Source organism: Sabethes cyaneus, chromosome 2 (genome assembly GCF_943734655.1).
Source record: "Sabethes cyaneus chromosome 2, idSabCyanKW18_F2, whole genome shotgun sequence".
Taxonomy (NCBI): domain Eukaryota; kingdom Metazoa; phylum Arthropoda; class Insecta; order Diptera; family Culicidae; genus Sabethes; species Sabethes cyaneus.
In genome coordinates, this window is record NC_071354.1 from 184,671,699 (window position 1) to 184,684,361 (window position 12,663).

A 12,663-nucleotide genomic window follows, 5' to 3' on the forward strand; every position below is an offset into this window, starting at 1 on the left:
ACGACGGCTAACCGATTATTTTTTTGTTTCGACATCTTTCAGTTTACTCAACACTCTTTGTTTACAACAGACACCCAACAGTGTAAGCTATTCAGTGCTGCCAGATATATCTGAATATTGTTTTGCAAGCATGAGAAATTGCTATTAATTTGAAATTTATTGCAAAAACTCGTCACGCACCCTGTATATAAAACAAAACAATAAATAGAACTGTCACCATCACCAACGAATTAAAATCTAATAAATATTTCGGAGATTCCACCTATTTAGACTCCCACGCGAAAATTATTAGCGTGTTTATTTTCTGCGTATCCCACACGCGTATGCAATTTGGGGGCTGACAATCGGAACACGGAGGTTGGAGATGGTGGTACCCCACCTCTGGACAAGTCAATAGTCGACAGCTATATATTGTCCTGACATCTTTAAATTTGCGATTCCCGAGAATGTACGAGAGAAGCTGTCGAAATTCGCAAAAAAAACGTGATCTGCGCATACGGCAAAATGTGCCAGCCATTCATCTTATAAGAGACCGTAAACGGCCAATCTAAAACGACGAATGCCTTCAAAAGCAGCTCTTGTCCCTCTTTATATCTTACAGAAGCCCGACACAGTTTAAGCACCTAGGCGGCCCTAAGGGCCAGACAGAATGCTGTACCAACGCGTCCGTCAGCGTTATTCTGACAGTATTTCCATGGGTTAACTATTAAATTGACGCTGACGGATGCGTTGGAGCAGCATTCTGTTTGGGCCTTTAAATTGGTACAAAATTGTTTTTGCATCAAAAGAGAGGTAACATTCCGAAACTTAGCCGAAACTAATCATGTGCCATCGTTAATTTTTCGGTCATAACTTGAGAACAAAAATAACGCTATCGTAAAACTTAATTTCACCATTGAAAGACTAACAACCAGCGAACAAAGGAAAATTGAATTCACAGAAAAAACTAGTTTGGGGCAGACTGCAATCGATCCAGTAATGTGTGCTCTACGCGACGATTCAATCGCTACTGAAGAGAATCAATATTGGAAAAATTGTCTACAGTTCAAAGAATGACGTTTTTAAATTTAGTAAAAACCCCTATCGAATGAATGGAATGATCTACATTTGTGCAACGCAGGGCACCTAACCCTGCGTTGCACAAACGCAGGTAAATAAAATCGTAATAAAAGGAAAATCTGTATATGAATTAAGCTTTAACCTTCTCTGTCCCAGGGGTGTTTTGGTGGTTTACAGTATTTGATCATGTAAAAAAGCTGTTCAATTCGTCAAACGCTACTATAACACAGCTTGTAAAACAATGTTTTACTACGTTATAAAATCAAAATATCCATATTTGAACGCCTCAAAAATTTTAACGGTCAATTTTAGTATCGGAAGTCATGGAACACCAGTGCTACCATGGGATAGAGAGGGCTAAGTCTTAGTACATACCCATGGGTCCCTTTTTGCGCCCCGTAGCCGGACTGGAAGTTCTGGTCGAGCTGCCGCTTGAGGAGGCATTTTGCACTTGCAGGTTGGTGGCATTTTTCGGCTTTTTCGGCTCGAGATAGCGTGGTTTCACGTTGCTAAGTTTAGTTTTCAGATTATTCAACGGTTCAGTCTTTGCCACCTTCGAGCCCATGTCTTCCGATTGGGACCGCTTGTGGCTGGACAGGTTGTTCTTGCTAAGCAGTCCCACCTTCACGTTCGCTTTGGTTAGCACTTTCGTTTCCGGAACGTTACTTTTGGATGCGGTTTTTGACAGCTTACCATTTTCAATGGACAACTCCGGTCGAATGTTGGTTCGTTCGACGTTTTCGTGAGATTTGTGAGACTTCGTCACGCTGTTAAAGTCGTTGTGGTGTACAATGGTCTGTGTGTGCTGAGTATTGGTGCGATTATTAATGTTGTGGTTGTTTTGATTTTCGTAAGATCGTTTTGTGTGTGCTTGAATGGCCAACCGAACTTGCCGTAAATCATTCGTTCTGGAATGAATTGATGACGACGAAGATGTTTGAGAGGAATAGGAGTATCTCGACCGTGACTTTCGCTCCTCTGTCGGTTCCATCAGACAAGCAAGCTTCTGTATTTTATTTCTCAACTCGACGTCCATTCTCTGCCATGAATTGACTCGCATTGCTCGGGCGCACTGTCTGATCAAACACTGCTCTACGGCCGAGAGAATCGCATTCACCATCCCGACAAATTCGTCGCACCAGTCCATTTCCTCTTCCTCTCTGCCAAACTCGATGTCCAGTTTGCTTTTCTTTTCGTACACATTTACGATGTTCAAATTATCGCCGGATGATAGCGGAGTTGCGGTCATTGTGAGCACCTTGGCCTGTAGCAATTTATGAAGTCGCGTCGCACGAGGATAGCTCTTGCATGCCTGGTCCGGACTCAAACTAGTAGCTGCACGAAGCAATATTGGTTCCACATGCAATATGGCCCAGCTGTAGTTATGGCCGAGCGAAAGAAAGCAGTCACTGGCCAGCAGCGAAGCAAAGTGGTCCTGAATGTAATCGTAGGCAGCATCCAGAATGTCTCGAACCACATTTTCCACCTCAACCGACCACTTGTATGGGTGCAAAATCGTCAGCAACTGTTCACTGTCCAGAATAGTGTTGAGCACCGTTTCGGAAGTCTAAAAGGGTGATATCGGCAATTAATTATAAGTGGTAAAAAACGAACGAAACTAGTGAAACTCACCAAATGAGCCACAATTTGCTGTCTGCAGCGATTTACAACATCCGCAGGAAGGAGAGAGAACTGCTTGTTGGACCAAATTTTCACGTAATGTTTGCAGACCCATTTAAGACATTTGCGATAAAGTTCATCCAATCCATGGTTTAAAGTTACCGGAAGAACTTGAAGCACCCCATCAGTGCAGCCGGAGCAAGGCTAAAATTACAAATTAAGAATAAAATAAAACACTCCAAATACGAGCATCATACCTTGTGGAAATTGTGACAGTAGTTAGTCTTCAGAGCATATGCTGTCACTTCCTTCAGTCCTTCCAAGCCAAGCAAATCGGACAACGCTGCCAGTTCCATCAAACTGATACCCTCCGGTGGGTGCGAGGCACCGGAATAGATGTGACAGAGAGCGAAGTGTACCGCAGCGTACGAGTAGCCGGGCAGGCTGATCACATTACCGGCGTTCTGAATCCAACCACCGGCCAATATAGCGGCAAAGTACTGACAGCGAGATCGCAGAATGCACTTATGGGCACGCATCTTTTTCGACTCGGCTTCGATCGTCACGTCAGTGGCTATCTCCTGGAGGAACATTTTCAGCAAATCTTCCCCCAACCGACGGGGTTGGCGACTAGATATGGACTCATCAATGGATTCTGAAATTCGAACAAAGGCGAATTTTAATTTTGTATTTGACGAAGTGTTTGGGAAATTTTTTTTTTATTTCAACAAATAGGTATCTTTATTGCTAACTAAAATGTCGTGTGTAACATTCTACTGACGACTTAAAAGCGAAAGTCACTAGAGAGTTCGGCGTCGTTCGGAGCGCACATACAAGTAGGGGCACTCCGTCCGACAGAATACGGTCGTTTCTAACAGTTGAATAGATCTTAAAATTCAAGCAAGTTTCTTACCAATACCGGATCGACTAGAAGTTATACTAGAAGTACACGAAAAATCCGACGTCAGAAATTCGTGCAACTCTGTGCCACGATTGACGGAATTCATCCCCATATCCGACGGCAAGCTGCTACTGAAGGCTGCAAATAAAATGTCTGTAAAATCCGCCACAACTTCAAAACCGTTACCCACCTTTCGATAGATGCGGAAACAATCGACTGAGACTGCGAGAATTCTCCACCGACGATACTAGATTCATAAAATTGTTTCCCGTTGATCGGGACATATTCCAGGAATGTCGTTCGATGGAAGCAGTTCCATTTCCATAGTATCCATGACTTGACGTTTGCTGCTGTTGCTGCTGCTGCAGCTGGTGCTGTGTCTGGTGCGATGTGCCTATGGTATTATATTTACTGTGGTTATCTCCGAAGAGTCGTGCCACGCGGTTTGAACCGGCAGATGTTGACATGTAGCCACCGGTGGTTCCACCACCCGAGGAAGCGCTTCTGTTTGTATTCCCGTTGCTCGAGTGAAGTTCAAACTTCACAGGAGGAACAGGCTTGTCCATATCGGACAACTTTACGAAGGAAGTATTTTGTGACTCGACATTTTCTGACACGGTCTCAAGCAGCTGTTTCTGTTTTTCGATGGTGGCATGCAATGTTTCCATCGTGTGCTGTGACTTTGTTGCTCGAGAGCTATTGTTAACGTGTTTCGGTGAGCTTTCGACGGCTTCGACAATCGTTTCCATCTGCTTGCTGACTGAAGCGCCAGCAGTTGACAGTCTACTTTCCTCTGTTTCTTCCACTGATTGGGTGAGCTCCGGTTCGTCAGCTGGATTGTTTTGGAATGTCACGTCATCGGTGTCCGTTGTTGTGGAAACCGGAGAAGTATCTTCATTAGATGAAAGGACGCCATCGGTAACCGAACCTTGGCTGCTCTTATCGAAGGTTTCATTTATTTTTACATCGCGTCGTTTCTTTTTGGTCGATGCTGTCATTTCCCCTTCCGGTGCGCCATTCTGGACACCTTTCGGGGAAATTTTGGACTCATTGCTTGACTGTGCAGAGTTAGAGGAAATGGACTGATTGGAGTAGGTGCTTAGTTCGGACTTGGAGCAGGTAAAATCTTCATAGGGAGAAACGGAGGAGTCAATCGACATACTACTGGTCTTGGAAAGTAGTGGAATCTTTTCCAAAATGTTCATAATGCCTTTATCACTGGTTACGCTTGTCGAACGCTGATACTCTCGACTCATAATACGTCGCTCATGGAAAGTACCTTCAGTACTCGTTGGGTTCCAAGAATGTCGTTTTGATTCCGATTTAGGGGCCGAAGAAGCGTTACTTCTACGTACGATTACCGTAGGTGTAGATTCAATAAACATGTAACAGTTGTTCTTGTCGTCAGCAGCTAGGTTGACCGGTCTAATCGGTTGTGCAGCAGTTGTTGTAACTGCAGCAGGTTCTTCATCTTTAGCTCTAGCAAAACCGGTAACGCTCTTCTTGAGAACTGACGACGATTTAGGGGATGCATCATTCCCGATATCGATAAACATTGAAAATATATTTTTCTTTGCAGAATCCTTATCAACCGATTCAGCACGCGAACTGCTGCCAGAGCTAGCGGCTACTACCGGAGGAGTGCTTGCTTTCGGCAATTTTGGTGTGTTACTTCGTGAGTTCTCCCCATCAGACAAATCAATATAGAAGCCGGTAGATTTCTTCATAAGATCCTGATGAGCTCGATTCTGTGGCCTCGCATGCATCACAATGGCTTTCTCCTCTTCCGGAGTTTTAATACTCCCTAAATCCACATAAAAACCCATACCACTACGGTTGTGCTCGATAGAGGACATTGCTGCAGATTTTTCATCATCGGGACAATTTTTCAAATCCACAACCCACGATTTCGCCGAATTGCTAAGCCTTCGTGTACGAATTTCCGGCTTAAAACTATCCTCAAAACTCATCCCTCCCGAGACAATCGGACAAGTATCGGTTCTTCTACGAACCGAAGGACTTTCACACTGCTTGGGGGTAAAATCCTCAATCGATGCTCCACCGGACACAATCGGAGCCGATTCGTCATGTTTCTGCACCCGCTTGGGAATTCTGATTGGCGTTGAATGTGACTCTCTATCGACGGAACTTTCACGACTGTCCTCCGAGATTCTGTGTGCCACCGGCGGAATACTAACAGCCGAATTAACGTGCACGATCGAATTAAATGGTGTATCAGGATACTGAGGGTTATCGCTGTCCAACGCATGAGCAATCCTGGAAGAATAATCCGCAGAACCAGAATTGTATCCACTTGTATTGATACCACCGCTGGTGGTAATAAAACGCGATGGATTACTATCCATAGCATTGGAAGTGTATTCATAATTTGGATCACTACTCGATGAGTATACGCTCGGCAGAGAAATATCACTATAACTTTCATCCGGAAATTGTAGATTAGGATCGATCAGATGGCCAGAGTACTGCTGAATAGAATTTTGAAACAGAAAAGTACCCTGCTTACGTTCTGATTCCTGCCGAGCAATAGCCTCTTCACTACAATCCGCACTCTCGCGTTCCTTTATATTCAGTTTACCAGACAAAAAATCACTATTCGGCAACGAATATTGATCCTTCACTTCCACTGGTGCCGCGGCAGCATTGGAACTTTGCAACTTCTCATCATCACTAAGGATAGCCGACAATGAAACAGGCGCTCGCTCCTGCTGACGCTGAAGACTAGTATCCACGAAAGAAGGATAAGGGACTTCATCATCGTCGTACAACGACGAAGCATCAATAAAGCACGCTTTCGATGTTCCAGGCTTACTTCGCACCAACGCAGGAAATTCAGTCGCTTCACAATTAGTTCTCGTATCGGGTTCATTCTCAGCCGCCGGCTTCGATGGCGAAAGTGCCTCCCAGGAATTATTTTCCGACGAGATCGAATTCGATTTCATAATTAAAATCTCCTCATTATGTCGTTGTTTTTCCTCCTTCGTAGAAGACCGTGCCAGTTCGTACTTTCGGTGCTGCTGAACCATTTCTCCTTCAGCAGCTTCCTCTATGTCGTATTCGTCCTCATTTCGATCGCGATCCTCATCGAGCTCTGCCGAACCACTGACCATTGCTGCCACGGTCGCACTGGTGGCTCGCGTTATTTTAACGACATTGCTCCACAGCTCGTCGTTAGATTCGGGTGACTGGCAGTCGACTATTTCGTACGTCGAAGTAGAATCCGTCGACATTCGGTTGGAGCCGCCGTTGCGCATCGCCTCGGGGGAGAACAGCCCGCTGTCCTCCCGTCGCAACGCAGCACCGAGATCGTCGTGCGATCGTTCTTCTTCATGGTTCTGGTCACGTACCGACGGAGGTGATGAGCCTGGATACGGTTGACTGTCCATTGGGCTCCTTCGGTCACGACGTATGCGAAAATATTTAAAAAGTGTGTCGGTGCATTTTACTTCTGCGTCGTTGTCTAGTTGTCGCTAGAGAGCAAAAACCGTCCGATGGGCGTTATAGACATCTAGTTGTTCGATCTGAGGAAAGAGAAGATAGTAACAGAATACATTAGTTCGAGAAATTCGGTTTGTTTTCTGTGATAGTTGTGACGGTTATAATTGAACGTTTACCCTTAATACCCTTTAGTAATATTTTATTAATATTCATATATTTCCAAAAAGTGTGACAGGAAAGACAGAATTCGCACCCCTATTTGAGAAACGCTGTCCTATGATATTAATCCAAGTTTGAAATATTTTTCTTTAAAACATCTTATCAGTACTTTTTTCTACCAGGGATAAATAATAACCAATTTTCATGTTTATTCAAATAACATGCCTCGGGGCAAAGTGTGTCACAGTAGTCTGGGCGAGGGGTTTAAATGTAAAGTTAGAAAAATATTGCTTTGAATACATTTTAAACATCTACCGTTTAATATAGATTACCTATAGGACATAAGCGCGCATAAAATAACAACGATTGAGAAAAGAACGCATGAGCTGCTAAATAGACCAAGCGATAAAATGCTCAAAACAATGCGTCGAAAATATTATATACACGTTGGAAAAACTGCAAAATTTGCACTGATTGACTTGAACATGCAACTACAATTGTTTTTCATTATTTTAAATAATTTTGCTGAATCCTACAAATTTAAACCATCCTGTTTAAGAACGTGACACGCTTTGCCCCATGGATTGACATTTAAAATACTGATATTTTTTTTAATTCTAGCACAGTTTGAGCTTACGTGACACTCTTTGCCCCGTCTTACCCTACATTTTTTCTTGTTTGGAGCCATCACTGCGACCAGTGCTGTTGATCTATTGTAATATCGCCCGGGTGTTTACTGTAACTTGCATTGCATTTTTTTGCTATAATCGCTATTGAGTGAGCGATAAGCATTGTATAATTGTATGCGTGCTTATTTGGCGTTTACCTATCCAACAATACTAGTTCTACTCCTGGGTATAAAAGAAATGGGGAAGGCAAATGAGGAGCGTCCAATATAGCTCTAGCCCCTACCACAAGCCCCTACCTAGTGCCTCCACGTGGCCATACCTGGTAATGTTCTATTGAGTAGCCAAGCTAGGAGGTGCGATGCTGGATGGTTCCCGGCTGCCTGATCTCAAAACCGCGGTTTTGGGCAGACGGCGGAGCCATACGGCCTTGCTAATAGGTAAGCCTAATATAAGTTATTTTAATTTTTTTTTCTTTTTAGCTTATGAAGCATCTCCTGCTATATAGTAAAAACTTTGGGCAAAACGAGTTTTAATGCTGCACATAGATACCAGACGAAAAAAATAAACTAATTATTAGAAACACTTTTGGAACCTCAAAGGACGCAACTCTATTCTATTCGAAGGACTGCTGGTGAGATTGCTCTATTTTTGCCCATATATACCACATTTCATCTTAATATCATATTATTAATAATATTATTATTGATATCATATATGTGGAAGGCTGGATGATGAAATGGATTATCAACCTGAATCCTTAAGGTCTGAAGAAATTCTCACAAACAAATCACCATGTGGGCCAAAGTTGGTACAGCGAAATTGTTTATTACATGGAAGGATCCTAATGCTGGTAGGCGACTCTTATGACCCCAGAATGCGCACAAGTGCCTCTGCTTGTGGGGCCGCCCAATTCCTTTGGCCCTTCTGTGACAGCATTAGTGTGAAATTCATTTGATAATCAAATTTGGATCTACTGTAATTCTACCTACATAAACTGGCAAGTCCTTCAAGTGATGGTGGCTTTCCCCTACTACTACCTACCATACTGGTTCTACTACTTTACTAAACCCGCTCCACAATGCCAGTACTGTCTCATATTGCAGCCATCCCTTAACTATCAGAGAGACTTTTGCACTGACAAGAGGCTTCATCGGGGTAATATAAAATTCAGCATGAAGGAAGGGTAACGAAGGGCCTGGAAAGCCAAAGCCACATGTCATCGAACGTCCTAAGTCTACGAAAATTAGAGCCCACAACCACTCGGTTGTCAATGCAGACTCGGTAACCTTACGACTATGGAGTCCCCTTTGAATCCATATCACAAACCATACCCCAAATGATTAAAACGTTCAAGGAGCATTAGACTACCAAGCGAAAGGATGGTAGCGGTAGGAAACGTGGCAACGCAGATCCGAAGAAGCGAACGATGGTATAGTTAACCAATTCAAGCGTCATCCAAAGAGACATACATCAAGGCGGCCCCAGACAAATAATGGGAAAAGAATTTACCACCGCTAAGTTTGCAGTTTCCGAGAGTGCCTAGAAGATTTATTACATGGAAGAAATGGAAGATTTATGGAAGAAAATATGGTTAAGACAAATAAACAAAAACGACGTCGAATGGTCAAACTTGATGTTCTACTTTTTTCTTTTTTTTCACGGTTCAATGCAGTAACATGCATTGGAATTTGACACTTTTCTTTTAGAAACGCTGACAGTTGTGGAAGCGTGATGTTATCCTCTGTCAAACACATAGCAAGGGATAGCACAGTGCATCCCCTCCGGTCAAGAGTATCTAGACAAGTCGGCCACTCTGCCACTTCCAAAAATTTGATGACAGGTGGCAATGGTGCAATCGTTTGACATCAAAATGATGTTCATTTTCAGAAGAGGGTAATCGGACGAATATTATGAATATACAGGGTGCTCCAGCTTTTATGTCGATATGAAAACATTGAATAACTTTAAGAAAAAACAACCGATTTCTATTAGTAATGCATTTTTATTTGGTTTGGTTCCTTAAAATTTTCTTGGTTTAGTTTTTGAAAACAATATCAATTAAGTGACCCCCTTTATTAGAAATTACAAATTGACTCCTTTTTTCCGCGTTTTCCATTACCTTTTGCAGCTTCTCGGGTGTTATAACGTCGATTTCCGTACGAATATTTGCCTTGAGCTCGTCAATAGTTTGTGGCTGGTTGGCGTAAACCTTGCTTTTCAGATAACCCCACCAAAATAAGTCCGGGGGGGGGGGGGGGTTAAATCAGGTGATCTGGGTGGCCAATCAATATCGCCTCTTTTTGTCTTTTACCTTTTTGCCTCCAAAAACCTTCACAAATTTGGTTCCATTTGCTTGATCAGTTCTCTAGTTATGAGGAAATTTGTATTTCGTTTGTATAGGAGCCCCCCCTCTTGAAGTGAGTAGGGCTCCCAACTCACCATAGAAAATATTCTTGCCCTTGAAAACTTTCACATGCCAAATATGGTTCCATTTGCTTGATTAGTTCTCGAGTTATGAGGAAATATGTATATCATTTGTATGGAAACCCCCCCCCCCCCTCTTAATGGGGAGTCATAATCTCTCTTAAAGTCATAATTCCCTTTCTAAAGAGGGAAGGGGTCCCAATTTACCATAGAATAAATTCTTGTCACCAAAAACACCCACATGCCAAATTTTGTTCTATTTGCTTGATTAGTTCTCGAGTTATACAGTAATTTGTGTTTCATTTGTATGGGAGCCCTCCCCCCCTCTTAGTGGGGGGAGGGGTCTCTAACCATCACTAAAATCTTTCCTGGCCCCAAAAACCTCTACATACAATTTTCGAAGTGATTCCACTGAAGAGTTTCTGTACTGTAAGAATTTTAAAATAATCATTGGTGTATATCACACAGCCGAATAAACCCGGACTATGCAATCTTTAGGTCCCAATTGCCCCGGGATACCTTAATTGAAAGTCAAATGTAAACTCATAAAATTCTTCTCATAGAACGACCGTGAATTAGATCCAATTTTAAATGTTGATTGTTTAATATTTGTAATAAATGAGCATGTATATATGTCTATAAAATCAAGTAAGTTTATAAATATATACCTAAATGCGAGTGTTTACATCGCACCACTGCGAAAAGGTTGAAGCTAACAATGAGAGCCAAGCCTTGAAAATCAAGCTGTCATGCAGCTCCAACTTAGGTTAATTTTAAACAATGAAAACTGGTAAACAAGGCGCTTGGCCTCAAAATCTGACCAAAGGAATAGAAAAATCACATAAACACCTAGAATGGGATTATATATAGTCCGAGTCAAGGTCTTAGATGGACTTTCATTGAGAAAATATTTCTTGAAAATGTAGAACTAATACAGATATTTATCTGTGCTTCAAAAAAAAAAGCGAGAAAGAATATCATCTGAATGCCAATCGATAAAAATAATATGAATTTAACTAGTTAGCATGTATCGAATTATCAACGAAATTATTGAACAATGTATTGTGGACAAATAGACGTCTATATCGATGCTTCTAAAATGAAGGAATCTAATACTGTCAAAACAAACTCGAGATCAGCTTTAAATCAGCAGAATATTGCCTAAATAAAAATGAACTGAAAATGTAAACATGGAACAAACCGATGGATTCTCCAACAGCAAGCTGGTATCTAATCTGGAAAAAGTACAATAACCAGCATAGGATAGACAAACTGGAAATTGGTGACATCCTGGCGAAAAGGCAGATTCCATCATGGATGTTGGTGGAAGCTGGTAGAAAGGAAAAAGCAATAATAAACTTTTGGCTGTGTGATCTGCAGAATATCTGCTGAAATGCATGTACTTTATTTGATGAATGGCGCAGAAAACTAGCACTTGGACAGGCGATGAAAGACTGTCAGTTTTTCTCATGTATAACTACCTATAATATATGGATACTCCTCGACATTAAATTTTTATGAGTTTATTTAAAAACGATGTGTCATAATCTATATATATAAAAATGAAATGCTGTTCGTGTGTCCGGTATAGACTCGCAAACCGCTCGACGGATTTTGATGAAACTTGGCATACGCATTACGTCTGATGTGAGGAATGTTGTTAGCAGGGTTTGAGACCCCTCCCCCCTCTAGAAGGGGGGGCTCCCATACAAATGAAACAAAAATTTCTGCATAACTCGGGAACTAATCAAGCAAATGGCACCAAATTTGACATGTGAAGGTTTTTGGAGGCAGAAACTTTGTCTATGGTAGATTGAGACCCCTCTGTCTTTTAAGAGGGGGAGCTCCCATACAAATGAAACACAAATTTCTGCATAACTCGACTGTTAAACAACAAAATGGCACCAAATTTGACATGTTGGACTTTCTAGAGACAGAATTTTTTTCTGCAGTGATTTGAGACCCCTCCCCTTTTAGAAGGGGGGCTCCCATACAAATGAAACAAAAATTTCTGCATAAACCAACTGTTAATCAAGCAAATGGCACCAAATTTGACATGTGGGGCTTTCTAGAGACAGGATTTTTTCTATGGTGGTTTGAGACCCCTCCCCTTTTAGAAGGGGGGGGGGGGCTCCCATACAAATGAAACAAAAATTTCCTCATAATTCAACTGTTAATCAAGCAAATGGAACCAAATTTAACATGTGGGGGTTTCTAGAGACAGGATTTTTTTCTAAGGCGGATTAAGACCCTTCTCCCCTCTGCCAGGGGGGGATACCATACAAAAGAAACATAAATTTCTGCATAACTCGACTGTTAATCAAGCAAATGGAACCGCATGTGGCATATGGGGGTTTTTGGACGCAAGTTTTTTTCTACGGTAGTTTGTGACCCCTTCCCCCTCTGGAAGGG

The 12,663-nt window shown here is 42.2% G+C and overlaps 1 protein-coding gene across 3 annotated transcripts in view; it reads right to left on the reverse strand.

Moving 5' to 3' along the window:
• The window catches only part of LOC128733598 (uncharacterized), a 40,601-nt gene that overhangs the window by 8,868 nt on the left and 19,070 nt on the right, over window positions 1-12,663 (reverse strand). For all 3 annotated transcript variants that reach the window (XM_053827307.1, XM_053827308.1, XM_053827309.1), the window contains 5 exons: window positions 3,771-7,122; window positions 3,593-3,718; window positions 2,937-3,334; window positions 2,692-2,883; window positions 1,435-2,626 (listed from right to left, as the gene is read on the reverse strand). In XM_053827307.1, the coding sequence (XP_053683282.1) occupies window positions 1,435-2,626; window positions 2,692-2,883; window positions 2,937-3,334; window positions 3,593-3,718; window positions 3,771-6,987 (5,125 nt within the window). In that variant the 5' untranslated portion in view covers window positions 6,988-7,122. The remainder of the gene's footprint in view (window positions 1-1,434; window positions 2,627-2,691; window positions 2,884-2,936; window positions 3,335-3,592; window positions 3,719-3,770; window positions 7,123-12,663) is intronic.